General features: G+C 47.6%; 1 protein-coding gene across 1 annotated transcript in view; it reads left to right on the forward strand.

Moving 5' to 3' along the window:
• Nucleotides 1-15,106, forward strand: part of COL4A2 (collagen type IV alpha 2 chain) — a 209,806-nt gene that overhangs the window by 125,836 nt on the left and 68,864 nt on the right. Inside the window, exons 8-16 of the mRNA XM_035293939.3 lie at nt 370-441; nt 885-920; nt 1,029-1,091; nt 3,360-3,395; nt 5,388-5,429; nt 7,231-7,326; nt 9,003-9,038; nt 9,612-9,662; nt 10,720-10,764. Of these exons, the coding sequence (XP_035149830.2) occupies nt 370-441; nt 885-920; nt 1,029-1,091; nt 3,360-3,395; nt 5,388-5,429; nt 7,231-7,326; nt 9,003-9,038; nt 9,612-9,662; nt 10,720-10,764 (477 nt within the window). The remainder of the gene's footprint in view (nt 1-369; nt 442-884; nt 921-1,028; nt 1,092-3,359; nt 3,396-5,387; nt 5,430-7,230; nt 7,327-9,002; nt 9,039-9,611; nt 9,663-10,719; nt 10,765-15,106) is intronic.

Raw genomic sequence — 15,106 nt, forward strand, 5'->3', positions numbered from 1 at the left:
GTTTTGTGTTACTCTGTTTCGTATACTTATGCCAAAGAAAGCCCATAGTAGTATTAACAGAAATAAAAATAACAGTGACATACTAGAGGGTTGGTTGACAGAGCATTCATTTAGGTTTTGAAAATAATTTAAACTCTAAAGTGTTTCCATTTTAACTCTGAGGAAAGATACAGTTGGGTCAGTAGGAAATTAAAGGTCTCACCCTTGCTGCTAAGTATGGGGTTGGTGTTCAGAATAACCCCATCAACCATAAGAACGAGTAGACCTTGCTGCAGAAGTCATGTTCCGTCGTCCAGATTACCAACAGCTGCACTGAATGTTAAAGGCTTTCTTTTTGTTTTTTCTTTTTACAATATATCTGCTAATTAGGGGCCCCAAGGACCAAAAGGGCAGAAAGGTGAGCCTTACGCACTGCCTAAAGAGGAGCGCGACAGATATCGGGTACGTTTGCAAGGGACGGGAGAGGTCATGGAGGGACCCAGGGTAAATTCTCAGCTAACAAAGTTAACTGCCAAGTGAACGTTGCCTATAAGAATGAATGTACTGAAGGCATGCATAGAATGGCAGCACAACCCAAGTCACAGTGAATTTAAAAGTCACCTTGGTTCCTATCAGGATGTTTTCAATCTGATTTTTAATTGTGTGTTTTTCTCTTTCCCATATTCATAATACTCCAAGCCAAATTGGTATTTGTAGTTTAATTAGTAAATATTAATTTTACTAAAAAGTAATATTAGTAAAAATTAACATTAGTAAATCAGCATTACTAAGTCCTGATAGGGCTGATCTGTTTGATATGCTTAATTCCAACTCTGCAATACAAGGTAACTAGATCTAAAGATCGTTAAAAGCTATCACTCTTACAATGATTTCTTCTCCTTTAGGGTGAACCTGGAGAGCCTGGATTGGTTGGTTTCCAGGTAGGTGTATTTGTATTAGCCAATATTCCAAACAAAAGTTTCAGAGCTTTGGAAATCCAAGTAACAGTTTGCCTGTCTTAAAAACATTCTCTCCCTGCCTATCCACAGGGACCTCCCGGCCGCCCTGGGCCTGTGGGACAGATGGGTCCAGTTGGAGCTCCAGGGAGACCAGTAAGTACCTGGACACAGGTGCCCACTCTGGGACCGTCATCAGGTGGATGCCGCTTCATTAATGGCTGAATGCAGATTTGAGCCTTAAGTACAACCATGATGCTTATAGGCACAGCAGAGAACATCAAGACAAAGCAGACTGTTCCCTGCATGCATTCCGCTGCTGTTAAGGTTGAAGAATAAGGACTTAAAATTGGGCCAGGCACGGTGGCTCACGCCTGTAATCCCAGCACTTCGGGAGGCCGAGGCGGGTGGATCACGAGGTCAAGAGATCGAGACCATCCTGGTCAATATGGTGAAACCCCATCTCTACTAAAAATACAAAAAAATGAGCCGGGCATGGTGGCGCATGCCTGTAATCCCAGCTACTCAGGAGGCTGAGGCAGGAGAATTGCCTGAACCCAGGAGGCGGAGGTTGCGGTGAGCCGAGATCGCCCTATCGCATTCCAGCCTGGGTAACAAGAGCGAAACTCCGTCTCAAAAGTAAATAAATAAATAAATAAGGACTTAAAATTATGCTCCCTTCCGGTTAAGTTTTGACTTGGCCCTGGCAGGGCTCCCTTCCACCCCTGCTTCATGCCTTCCCAGGGACAAAGAGCCCATCATCCCTAAGCAGGGCAAACCAAAGTCCCACAGGTTCATAGGAGGAAATGGGGTCTGCCTGTGCCGCGCCCATGCTGGCTGGCATAGCATACCCGAGCCATGCCAGTGCTAGCAGGCGTATCACACCTGGGCCATGCCCATCACAGCAGGTGAGGTATTGGCCATCGTTAATCAGATGGCCCTAGAGGGTTTATTGCGAGTAAGGAAGAGCAGAAAAAGGCACTTGCTAAGGCTTCTGCGGCTCTCTGGCCACTCCCACCGCTGCACGGTGACCTGGAAGGAAAGTAAATAGGCCTTAGCTTATACAGCGAGAGATGGGGCTGCAGGTGAGAGAGACCTCACAGAAACCCATCGCTCAAGAACAAGACAAGCCATCAAGGGCCACTAACACCAGTTCCTGGATGGATCTTGAGAAAAAAATAAGTCACATGTGTTTGGGAGATTCAGTCATACTAGCAGGTGGGGGGACTCATAATTTTCTTCAGATTATAATAAGTAATAATAATAGATTTTGTTTCTACAAAGCAAATTTCCCTCGTGCTGTGAAAGTCGTTTTTGCAAGTAGCCCTGTCTGTGAAAGACCTGGCCAGGGTGGCTGAGATGAGGATCCTATGAGATGCTCTTTCCGTTTCACGCCACATGGTTGTCGGCTTATTCATAGCACACATGCCACAGGGTTGGGTTTTATGCTTTTTTTTTTTTTGAGATGGAGTCTTGCTCTGTCACCAGGTTGGAGTGCAGTGGTGCAATCTTGGCTCACCATAACCTGCACTTCCCACGTTCAAGCAATTCTTCTGCCTCAGACTCCCAAGTAGCTGGGACTGCAGGTGCATGCCACCACGCCTGGCTCATTTTTCTGTATTTTTAGTAGAGACGAGGTTTCATTTTCACCATGTTAGCCAGGATGGTCTTGATCTCCTGGCCTTGTGATCCACCCACCTCAGCCTCCCAAGGGCCAAGGATTACAGACATGTTTTGTACTTTAAATGCATGGCTCAAAGTCCAGCACAGCAGATTGTACTGCTGGGTCCCTGGCGGCTCTGACAGCTTTCGGTCCTTCACATGAGCCATGCAGTCACCCACAAGCCTCCCTGTCTACTCCTTTGCATCCACTTATATGTAATTAAACACTCTTCCCCCGCATCTGAAATGCTTTAATGCTAAGCATGGCATTGACACGGAATGCTTTGGAGAAAGATACACCATGATATTGCAGATGGGACTTTCCACTCTGCGGTGCTGGCCTGTACATTCATTCTGTCCATGAACGTTGACCGAGCCACCAGGAAGAAGTGCCGCACGGGGTCTCGTGGGGACTCCCAGAGGAAGTCAGGGAAGCTGTCTCTGCAGTCACAGGGCCTGGGACTTTGCAGAGGGATCAGAACAAACACAGAGAGGACATGGGTGAGGTTGAAAGCCTAAACACACAAAAGCAAAGCAGAAACAGCTGTCCGTAGACAGCCAGCAGGTTCTGAGAACCGGAGCTGACCCCAGTCCCTCTCCCCCAGCATGTCAGCCCTGCCAAGCCAAATGCATCAGAAACCTCCATGCATCCTACATGGTGTCCTAAATATACAGTAAATGGCTGTCTCAGGGCTTTCCAGCAGATGTTATCTGGGTCCTGGGTGAGGAAAACACTTGACACATTTCTGTGTGTTTGTGCAGGGACCACCTGGACCCCCTGGACCAAAAGGACAGCAAGTAAGTTGGTTTTCGGGGGTAACAACAAGGGAAGGGGGGACTTAGGTGTTTCTGGAGCTTTTGTACCATAAAACTTCTTGGTTGACAACTATTTATTGTTTATATTATGATGAAAACCGTTTTGTGTGTTAAACTCGAAGAATAGATCCTGGTGCCTCTGGACATTAAGAAAGTGAATATGTGGAATGAGTTGCTGTTGCTGATCAGTTGCCACGTGCCTGTTGCTATATGAAAACCAAACTGATGAGAGCTGGATTGAAAATGCAGATGAGAACACTTTAGGGATAGCTCACATTTATTCAAGTGCATTGATTTACGAGGATGGACAAAATGTAGCTCTGTCTGTTGTAGGGAGGCCGATGTCGTTCTTCTTACCTGGCTGGATTTAGGTCCTACAGGAGTCTGATGTCAGCCTCTAGGAATATATTCGGTAACAGTCAAGTTAGGCTGGAGCACAAAGCTACATACTGTTTTCATCCCAGAATGATTATTACATTGGTTGGAACACAGCAAAGTAGGTGGTTTGTTAGAACCTGGGAGAACAGAACTAGGATTTCTTGTCTGGGAAAGCTGGATAAGTGTCCAAGACAAATGAGTGCAGTTGATGAGAGAAGCATTTGATCAAAATGTAACGTAATTCAGAAACGCTGGGCTGCCAACGGGAAGCATCTAGGAGCCTTGCCCTTGCCCTGTGTCCCAATAGAGGACGCGTCAAGCCCACACATTCGCATGCTCGCCCATTGCTGTGAGCCCCAGTGACCGCAGTTACATACTGCCCATACCCCCAGGCTCCTGTCCCCTCTGACACAGCTTCCGGTCAGCTGGGGAGCTCGCGCAGGCTGCTGGTTGCCCCGCCGCCTGGCAGCCTGGAGCGGGATGAGATGGGCCCCAGGCCAAGAGCAGCGGAAATAGGACTGGGCCTAAGGAGGCAACAGCCAAGCCCTGAGCCCAGGCGTGAGCCTCAGATCTCCCCTTGCTACGGCAAACATAAACAGCCCTCCTCACCCCTGACCAAGTCACTTCCTGGTGACTCTGGCGAGCAGCTCAGGAGGCAGAGAAGGGACCGTGGGGGACCCACACAGATTGCATTCTGATCTAGCCTGGCCACATTTCTGCACTTTGCTTTCAGCTCCCCGCTAGGTGGGGAAGAGGCAAAAGGCAAACATTAATTGAAGGCTTTCTTTTTATTTTCAGAAAATATCTGGACATTGGAGCGGGGGACGGTAGACTGCAGAGAGGGAGAGATCAGATAGGGCCTGTGTGACCCTGCTGTCACTGTGGGAGCACTGACACCCTGGGAAAGGAGCAAAGCTGTTGGGAGTAGAAGAGGACTCTGCCTGTGATGTGTACCAATGTGGCGTCTTGCTTTTTCTATGCGTGAATCTTAGATGCCCTCCCACACATGGCTACTGCATTCGTGAAATTATTAAATCCTTACTGTGACACTGGGCCTAGCTTCTTAAGCAAAAAGGAAGGCAAAAAGGGTGACTAAAACCCAAAGAATCACCTAAGATCATTACATTTTCATTGATTTTAAATTTCCAAAGATTGTTATAAAGATAGGTAATGTTTATATGAAATGAGGATGATTTTGCCAAAATGAGAAAAGGCTGAGCCAGAAGGAGAGAGGAATCATGGTCCTCAAATGCAGAGTCCAGGGAGCAAACTGGGGCTGCTTTCTCCGTCTAGGGGCCAGAACCCAGGGACATGCTCTCAGACTACGGTCTGCAGAGACCCTAAACTCAAGATTGGGGGTCAGCACCACCTGGGGCCCAATCTCCGCTCCCACTTGTTCACTCTGAGGCCTTGCTCAACCCATATAACCAACTGTCAATTAGTTTCTAGAAGGCAAAGCAAGAATAATGTGCAAATATAGTTGTTCAGTAAAGTTGAATATAAATAGGCCTTGGGTTTTTTTTTCTAAGAAAAATAATGTTACTTCTCTCTGATTATTGGCTTTTTAAAACTTAGAAAAATTATTTATCTTTTCAGGGAAACAGAGGACTTGGTTTCTACGGAGTGAAGGGTGAAAAGGTAAAGGAAACCTGATCCATTTCCGCAGAGGCATGCAGCGTTTCTCAATCGGGAAATAAATCAATTTAATTACTAAGTTCTATGCTGTAAAACTTTTACCTTGAGTGGATCTGCAGACAAACCCTTCGCATAGGGAAATAATCATTGCAAAGTGCTAGGTTGTCACCAAAAGCCAGTGATAATTGTGGATCAGTAAGATAGTCAACATGGACCATCTAGGCTGGCGGAGACTCTGACACAGAGATGCAACCTCAGCTCGTCTTCCGCAGGTGGAAATGAGGACGCGTCACTCAGGGCATCTTCTCAGGAGTGGAACCCAGAGGTGAATAAGGGACTGAGACTAGAGCCAGAGACTGACAGGAAGCCATCTCAAGGACCAGGGGATCTCAGGGACCAACCCTGGTAGGGCACAAAGACAGCCATGAGGAGCCTGTGGCTTTTCTCACCCTTACAGTGCTAAGATTCAAAGGCCTCATGGCCTTTGAGAGGAATGTATGTGATCATGGGCACAGCAGGCTTAATGCAGTGCCCATACCCCACAAGCAAAACCTTACCAACAAAGTCCCACTGCGTTCACCACAAAAGTCATGTGCCCATCGTAAAATAGACCTGTCCCTTGGCCTCATTACTGGAACCATTCTATTCTGTTTTCTATTCTGCTTTTTGATTGAACAGCACAGTAAGTTGAATCCAGTCCTGCTCATGTGAGAAAAGGAAACACTTCCTTCTTTACATGAATTCCATAGGAGGAGTCAAAAAGGAAAAGTTAGCAAGCCAGTGGGCTTCTGGGAAAAAAGGAAAGAAAAACATTGAAGACCCAAACACATAAAAATGTAAAGCCCCATGCAATGAAATATATAAAATAATAAAAATAAAAACAAGAAAAATCTGGGAGGAAATCAATGGTGGGAGAGGAAAATAGTCCCACTAGATATAATGGAAATTAATTCTGTCATCTACAAAGGGCTTATTCAGATAGTAAAAAAACATCAGGGGCTCAGCAGGTACAAGGGAGGAGGACAAACGGTTTGGGTATTTTAAGATACTCTATTAGTGTACACTCAGCGTACACTGTGGAGTATCACTTTCTGCAGCTGACCCATCATCTCTATTTACTGCTGTCCATGTTATATGATATCTGGACTCAAACTTGTATTATATAGTTTAATGTGGAAAGAAAAGAAAAGACAACACTGTCCTTTTTGTGTCAATTAATTTCTGGGAGGTAAAGCCAGAATGTTATGCAAGGTTAGCTGTCTAGTCATGTTTCAGATCGGTTTCACCACATCAGAAAGTGTTTTCTGCTAATGATACAAATGCAGAATAAAGCTATCTTGGGATATTATATTTTTTCAAGACTGCTTTTCATTATATAAAAACGCCTTTAGTGGGGGAAGTAGTCTTTCACTTCTTCAGCATTTCTTTTATTTTGGTGTCCATCTTGGCAAGCAGCAGAGTAATACCTGTCAAAAACCATAGAGACACTTAGCCTCATACCTCGTAATTCCCACATATACAAAGTCATTGTAAGGAAATAGCCCTGCAGAAGCAAATGAGGTCCAGAATTGTGAACAACCTACGTGGCTTGTGTGCGTAAATTCTAAATGATTGCTAATGAGAGGAGGATCCAAAAAACTTAGGATTACTCTATTTTGTGATGATTATACTACAAATAGGTACACATATGGTAAGTAATATGCAAAAATGGAAACAGCAGTATTGTGGTCAGGTTATATTTGTATTTGAGTTTTGTAGTTTCCTTTCCATTTAAAGATGACTGCTTTTGCCACACAATATGCAGGGTGACGTAGGGCAGCCAGGACCCAACGGGATTCCACCAGAAACCCACCCCGTCATCGCGCCCACAAGAGTCACCCACCACCCAGAACAGGACAAGGTAAAAAGCAAAACAGACTGTTTTCCCAGTTGAACTAAAAAAAGCAGAGTAATAAAAAGGTAAATGTATTCAGTTTTATTGAGCCACATTCCAAGTAGAAAAAACCTCACCACCAGCTTGGCAAATTTTGCATGAAAACATGACCTGGTCCTCCCAGAATGTTCTCAGTGCTTCCAGGCGGTTACTAGATTCACGGTGCATCACTTCATCCATCCCTCATCTCAAACAAATGCGACGAACCCGAAGCAACGTGAGAATTCATTTTTTAAAAAACCTCACATCTGTCCCTGCGTTCAGTGTAGATGGAGGCTAATGGTCATACCGTGATTCAAAGCCAGAATCGTGGAACTGTCTAGCAAAGTGTGTTCAGCAAAATACAACCTACTTCTCTGCTGACAGGAAGCACCTTTTGGGGGCTCAAAGTCAGTTTTTGACAATTTCTGAATCATTCCATTAACATTTTGTTGATTGAAATCATACTCTGAGTCTGAAATAGGAATTACCATCCATCCTGCCTGGGTTCGAATGCTGTTGTACCGCCCACTTGCTCAGGGAGATCCCACAGCCGTTCTAGGGCTTCCTGCTCCCCTTGTCAAGTGGGGATAGTGACACTGACCTGGAGCTGGTGAGGAGGTTGCAGGTGACTGTGTGAAACACTCAGTACCATGTTGGGCACACAGAACAGCTGGGAACTAAACCGAAACCCCAAAGGTGGAGACTTATCTTTCCAAATAGAATCCGATTCCCAGCATTTGAGCATCTGTCAGCGTGGGGCTTGGGTCCTGGGTCCTGGGTCCTGGGTCCTGGGTCCTGGGTCCTGGGTCCTGGGTCCTGGGTCCTGGGGGGATTTAGCAAGCAGGACAACTGCCTTGGCGGGGAAATCAACCCAGGTGGCTGTGGCCTGAGTTACAAGTGACCGTTGACAAAAGCGTCCTGGGAGGCAGCAGGGAAGGCCTCTGTCCAGCTTGAGGACGGGAGCCCAGCGCAGGTGTGATCCACGTGGAGGTGCTCAAGCCTCCGAGGCAGGTTCCCCACCTTTTCTACAACCCCAGCAAGGGTGGGATCAGGGCTGGGGCAGGGCCAGCCTGCAGGGGCAGTCGTGAGCTATAGGAATCCAGGGTACCCTCCAGGAATGATGGGGACAGAGGACCCAACAGTTGCTGTTTCTTTTACCATTTTAGACAAAGAGAAGTGGGAAAAACGCAGACCGTGATTTTCATCTATGATATTGACATGGCTTTCGACAGCTTTTGCTTCAAGTTTTAATATGTTCCATGTTTTAATATGTACCTTTTCCTCAGAGGACCTCCTGGGAATGTTTTCTTCCAAAGAGTATTTTCATTAAGGCTTTTCCTTGGGCACGTTCTCCCACAAAATGTAAACATCTGCCTGGAACTGTGGGGGATGGAGGGGTAAAGGAAAACACAGAAGGAAAGATGGACTTTAACTTGTACCAAGAGGAATACATGAATTAATTCACCTTGGGAAAATCTAGAAGAAATAACACATCTTTTCCCTTGAATTTTGAAGCTACAAAATTTAAGAGTCATGTGTTGCAGTTGATTTACAGTGATTGAGGGTTGATTCAGTATTTTCAGCTCGTGTCATGAACCCCGATTGATTTTCACCTGTTACCATCCTCAATAAGTGTTTCTCATTTTTCGTATTCTTTACAGGGTGAAAAAGGCAGCGAGGGCGAACCGGGAATAAAAGTAAGTTGGGTGATGAGCATGCTCCCCTTCCCCGTGGCTCGTGGGTTCCGGGCGCTCTGCCCAGCGTGACAGGTGCCCCGTGGACTCAGGGCCTGCACACCATCAGACTCTCAACCCCTTGTCTACAGCAGGACAGTATTAGCCTGCATTTGTACACTTTATTTTCAGAAGCCAGTTCTAGAATTTTTCTCTTGGCATCTTTAACACTGGCTAATTATCCTCTGAGGTTCGAGAAGGGAGCATGAAGATGGGGGAGGAGCATGGCTTCTGTTCGGGCGCCACCTGGGTCTGCTCTCTGCCACCTTTGTCACTGCCTGTCCTCAGCACTGCAGCTCTCCCTCGTGGTCACTTACCACATGACATGACACATGCAGTCCTGGCTGGGTGACAGCCCGGAAGGCTGGCAGGCCTCCTAGGACCACACCCTGCACTGTGCCTGGGTCTAGCACTGCCAGGAGGTCTGGACACCATCAGGGCTGAGAACACAGTCCTGGAGCAGAGGATGATACGTGGGCCTGCTGGCCGGAGGGCCACACCTGGGCTGCTCCTTATGCCCTCTCTGTTCTCTCCTAGGGCATTTCCTTGAAGGGAGAAGAAGGAATCATGGGCTTTCCTGGACCAAGGGTAAACGTGCCTTTTATAAGTGCAGTTGTTGGTTTCGTTTGGTTTTTTATATAGACTTTCCTTTTTAAAGTTATTTCAGGTTCACAGCAAAATTGAGCAGAAAGTACAGAGATTTCCATGATTACACACACACACACACACACACACACCCCACCATGAACATCTAGCCCTGGCAGCTGCACTAGCTACAATCTATCAACCACCTGACACTCCCTCTTCACCCAGCAGCAGGTGCACGGACATGGTCCTCCCAGCGGAGGAGCCTCGAGTAAGGCACAAAACCTTCCTGCTTGTGTGTTTCACTCAGTTAGTCTGCGGTAACCAGAAATGTAGAGAATCTCAAACACACATTGATTTCCCGCTGCCCCAGGAGTCCTAGTTGCTAAGGGGTGGGAAGAAATCCCTGCCCATGGCAATTCAGCCACCCGAGAGGCAGACCTCACCTTCTGAGCCCAGCCTAGACTGACCCCACCGCCTCACTCAGCTACACCTAGCTGTGGGCTGGGACAGGTGGTCAGAGCCCTGGGCCCAGGAAGAGGAAGCGGAGTTTTGGTGACTATCTGGCAGTTGCTACCCCTCAAAAGACCATATTTTACATTCTCCAGAAATAAGAATAGAGAAAGAGAGACAGTAGAACATTAGAGTACCAGCCTTTTTATATGTCTAGCTTTTTATTGTACTATCTCTGTAGATTTCTCTGTATTCCTTTAAGTGGTAGGAAAGGATTGCTACAATGATTCATTCCTTCAGGAATCGGCCCGGAGGCCTTCCAGAGTGAGGCAGCTTTGAGATGAGGATGGATTCTGCTTTCTTTGAGACTTCTTGTCACAGTCATTATTTCCAACCCCCAGCCCCCACTTTTTAAAGGGAGAAGAATTTATTCATAGTTGTTACTGAATTTGGTGATTTGTCCCTGTTCTTCAGAGTCTGGACCTGAGACTTGTTCTGTCCGTCCGTCAGCATGTTGCTGTAATCACAGTCGGGTGCCATAGTCCAGTCCTCTGGAAATGTTTACTGCATATTCTGACCTGTTTGCTTCTGTTTTTTGTTGAACCAGGGTTACCCTGGCTTGAGTGGTGAAAAAGGATCGCCGGGACAGAAGGTAAGTTGGGCACGTGAACTACAATCCGCCCTGGGCCCACGAGGTCCCACAGAGGTTAAGCAAGAAGCCTCGGCACCCCAGGGAAGAACACTTATCTTCAGCAAAGGCACTGAAACCGTTCTTGCATTTGCAGTGGACAGTCCTGCCTCCCAGGTCGTCCACAATACTTGAGCCAGGTCATTACCTTGGCTCTCGATTTTGCAAACCATCTTTTAGTTCCTCCCCTTCAAACCATTCATCACCTGACCCCACCAGCCATGCTTCTGTGTCGTCCAGCCTCATACCCCTCTTCCATGTAGTCATGGATTTGGTGACCCAGGGTCCACTTAAATACTTTTATAGGTTGACCCACATTGTGACACTTCATATGTGTTTAATGACAACCCAATTATTCTTTTGAGTTCTGTGGACAGATTTTTGGCTGTTTCTTTAGGAGAAAAATGTTATGTAAGAAATGTATTGGGCCGGGCACAGTGGCTCACACCTGTAATCCCAGCATTTTGGGAGGCCGAGGCGGGTGGATCACGAGGTCAACAGATCAAGACCATCCTGTCAACATGGTGAAACCCCGTCTCTACTAAAAATACAAAAAATTAGCTGGGCATGGTGGCGTGTGCCTGTAATCCCAGCTACTCGGGAGGCTGAGGCTGGAGAATTGCCTGAACCCAGGAGGCGGAGGTTGCCATGAGCCGAGATCACGCCATTGCACTCCAGCCTGGGTAACAAGAGCGAAACTCCGTCTCTTAAAAAAAAAAAAAAAGAAATGTATTATGGGCCAGGCACAGTGGCTCACGCCTGTAATCTCAGCACTTTGGGAGGCCGAGGAGGGTGGATCACTTGAGCTCAGGAGTTTGAGATCAGCCTGGCCAACATGGTGAAACACCATCTCTACTAGAAATACACAAACTTGGCCGGGCGCGATGGCTCAAGCCTATAATCCCAGCACTTTGGGAGGCTGAGGTGGGTGGATCACGAGGTCAACAGATCGAGACCATCCTGGTCAACATGGTGAAACCCCGTCTCTACTAAAATTACAAAAAATTAGGTGGGCACGGTGGCGCGTGCCTGTAATCCAGCTACTCAGGAGGCTGAGGCAGGAGAATTGCCTGAACCCAGGAGGCGGAGATTGCAGTGAGCCGAGATCGCGCCATTGCACTCCAGCCTGGGTAACAAGAGCAAAACTCCGTCTCAAAAAAAAAAAAAATACACAAAATTAGCCAGGCGTGGTAGCAGGCACCTGTAATCCCAGCAACTCGGTAGTCTGAGGCAGGAGAATCACTTGAACCCAGAAGGCAGAGGCTGCAGTGAGCCAAGATCGCACCATTTCACTCCATCCTGGGCAACAAGAGTGAAACTCCCTCTCAAAGTAATAATAAGAAGAAGAAATTTTTAAAAAGAAATGTATTATGAATCTGGGTCAGATTTAGAGCCATCTGAACTCTAGGTCATACACGATGTTTTAGATCAGTGGCAGATGCCTTTTCACCATTTGCTGTGCCTGCGGGTCCCACCCACAGCGCAGGCCTGGAAGCTCCCAAGGGTCTCACCTCACACTCCTGCCAACATACACACGAAGATGTGTAGCTTCACACACACTGAAGGCAACAGCAAAAGAAATGACTGTGTCTGTGCTGCTCTGCCCCAGTGCAGTGTCCACACTGGCAGGTACACATCCGCCTCATTTTTTAAAAAGATGCAGAGAATGGCAGTCAGTGGATATGCCATATTTCCTTCTCACCGCCCCCCGCCGAGGTGGTTTTCATATTTCCAGCAAATGTGCCCCCTTGGTGGTACACGGGGCTTGGCTGCCTGCGCACGGGCTAGTATGGACATCACTCAGTCCTAGGAGGTGCTTACACAGAGAGTTTTATCAAAATCATTAGCCTCAGAATCAGGGCTCCATGAATCCTACTTGGGGCTACACGGCAGGTAGTGTGGTATCTGGAGGCCCACGGGCTGCAGTTAGCTGGTGCAGAGGCTCAGCAGATGCAGAGGCTCAGCAGGCCTGGTGGGGGTTCCGCCATGCTTCTTCCGGGACCACAAATGTGGTCCGGGATCTGCCTCCCAGATCCCCTTTCTGACCCCCTCTGGCTCTAGGAATAGGCCATTTTGACCCAGAATTCTGGTTTTAACCATTCAGAATTAGCACCGATCTTGCTGGCTTCCTGCAACCTCAAATACCTTATTGTTCCCATTCCTGTTCTTTCATGCCAACTCAGCCCAGGGGGCCAACTCCAGGCTTTGCCATAATCGCACTCAGCCTCTCCTAACAGCAGTTACCGATCGGAGCACCCTCAAAGCAGCACACCTGGGGTGACGGCTATCCAAGCGCACCCCACCCAAAGGCCACATTCTGCTCATGGCTTAGGGGAAGCAAAGGCCGCAAAGGGACAGAGGCTAAAGCAGACGTGTGGTTCCAGAGTGACCCGTTTCCACCTTCCCCGTGTGATTAAAGTGCTAGTGTTAATTTCCTACCATGTGCTAGTAAAATGACACTCATCTTTAGTTTTCCATCTTCAACACAAAAGAGTTGTAGTGTTTAAAAGCGCATTTCCAGGCACCTGTAATCCCAGCAGTTCGGGAGGCCAAGATGGATGGATTATATACATCAGGAGTTCGAGACCGACCTGGCCAACATGGCGAAACCCTGTGTCTACTAAAAATACCAAAAAAATTAGCTGGATGTGGCACATGTCTGTAATCCTGTAAGCTACTCAGGAGACTGAGGCACAAGAATCGCCTGAACCTGGGAGGCGGAGGTTGCAGTGAGCCGAGATTGCACCACTGCACTCCAGCCTGGGGGACAGAGACTCTGTCTCAAAAAAAAAAAGTGCAGTTCCACACAGCTGCTCCCTGGAACTCTGAAGTTAATGAAGGACACGATGTTTTGCAAACAGTGGCCACCTGGCAGCTCCAGGGCTGGGGCCCAGACATCAGGACAGTGAGGCTTCAGACTTGCATTTCCCAGCTTGCTTCCTGCAGTTGCAACAACTCAGGAAGACGCAGATATTTCCAGTTAAGTGATTATAGTTTATTCAACCAGAAAAATGGGAAACAGGCAGACATACGCCAATGACACCGCCGCCCTGCTTGTGAGCACCAAGCTGTGTCCGCCCTCTGCCATCTCACTGGCCAGGTGGCTGACTCCATGACCGTCCATTGTCCCCACCCGACACCTCTCCCCAGACACCAAAAGCGCCTCCAAGGAGCAAGTGTGAACAGTGCATCAAAATCGGGGGAGCCAGAAAAGACAGGACAGCCTGGGAGGGAACGTGCCCTCCTCTCCATAAACACAGAATTGGCCACCTGTCATCCCTACCGAGATTATCAGAACTTCTACTTCCAGCCTTTTCTAAAAAGGAATAGAGATGTAGCTTTTATGAATTCGGTTATATCCAATTTTCTGAGAAATTAGACATGGTTTCCCCTCCTCTTTCTAGGGGAACGTATCTTTAGTAACAGAGTAAATGCTGTCCACAGTGTTATTTTGTATTTTCATGGAGACCTGGTCTCCTTTGAAGAACACACACCGTGCCAGCACACATCGTGTTGTAGGGAGCCCCCCTCAATAGGACTGTTGTCCTCTCTCAGGATTGTCCGGGACGCTGCATTTGCACCAGCTGCAGCGTGAATGACTTGGGCTCTCACCAGATGCAACCTCAGAGCCCGCTGTGGGTGTGTGCAAGTTTCCTCGGCAAAGCTAGAAGCGGTGGACAGGACCTCAGCTTGAGTTGTTTCCCGGAGCTCTCGTGGTCTTCAGTGCTCTGTACTGAATTGCATCTCATCTGCAGGCTGGCAGGGCTTCTTTGCAGAGGCGCCTCTCTCATGAGGCACATGCATTCTATTCAGCCTAACAGGTGCTCCCTCAGCCACTGAAATGAAAAGGGTACAACAGGCAAACGAACAACAGAAAGATGGCAGTGGCCAGTTCACCCCACGAGAGACAGCAGCCTGCTTTCCGGCTTTAGAAGCATGCATTTCCCTAAAGGGTCTGACGATACACTCTCTTTATCTGTTTGTTCTAGCTAGTCCCTCAGACTTCCGCGTAAGGACTTTCCTTACTCCAGTCATTTTCATCCTTGAAAACATAAAATCGACCTTGTACTTCTAAGATTGCATAATCAGAACTTCCCGTGAATCGTATGGACGACCTCACTGAGTTCAAATTAGTGATGTGTTATTAGATTTGGGGGAGGGCCAGGGAGAAAGGAGTGTTTGGTTTCAAAGCCCTTCACAATTATTCCTTCTAAAATAGTGATCTGCACGTCGGTCTCCTGACCTCAGCTCCCCTAAGGGCGGGCTCTGTGATGCAGTTTCTACCTGGGAGCAGGGTCTCGGGGAG

Source organism: Callithrix jacchus, chromosome 1 (genome assembly GCF_049354715.1).
Source record: "Callithrix jacchus isolate 240 chromosome 1, calJac240_pri, whole genome shotgun sequence".
NCBI classification, from domain to species: Eukaryota; Metazoa; Chordata; class Mammalia; order Primates; family Cebidae; genus Callithrix; species Callithrix jacchus.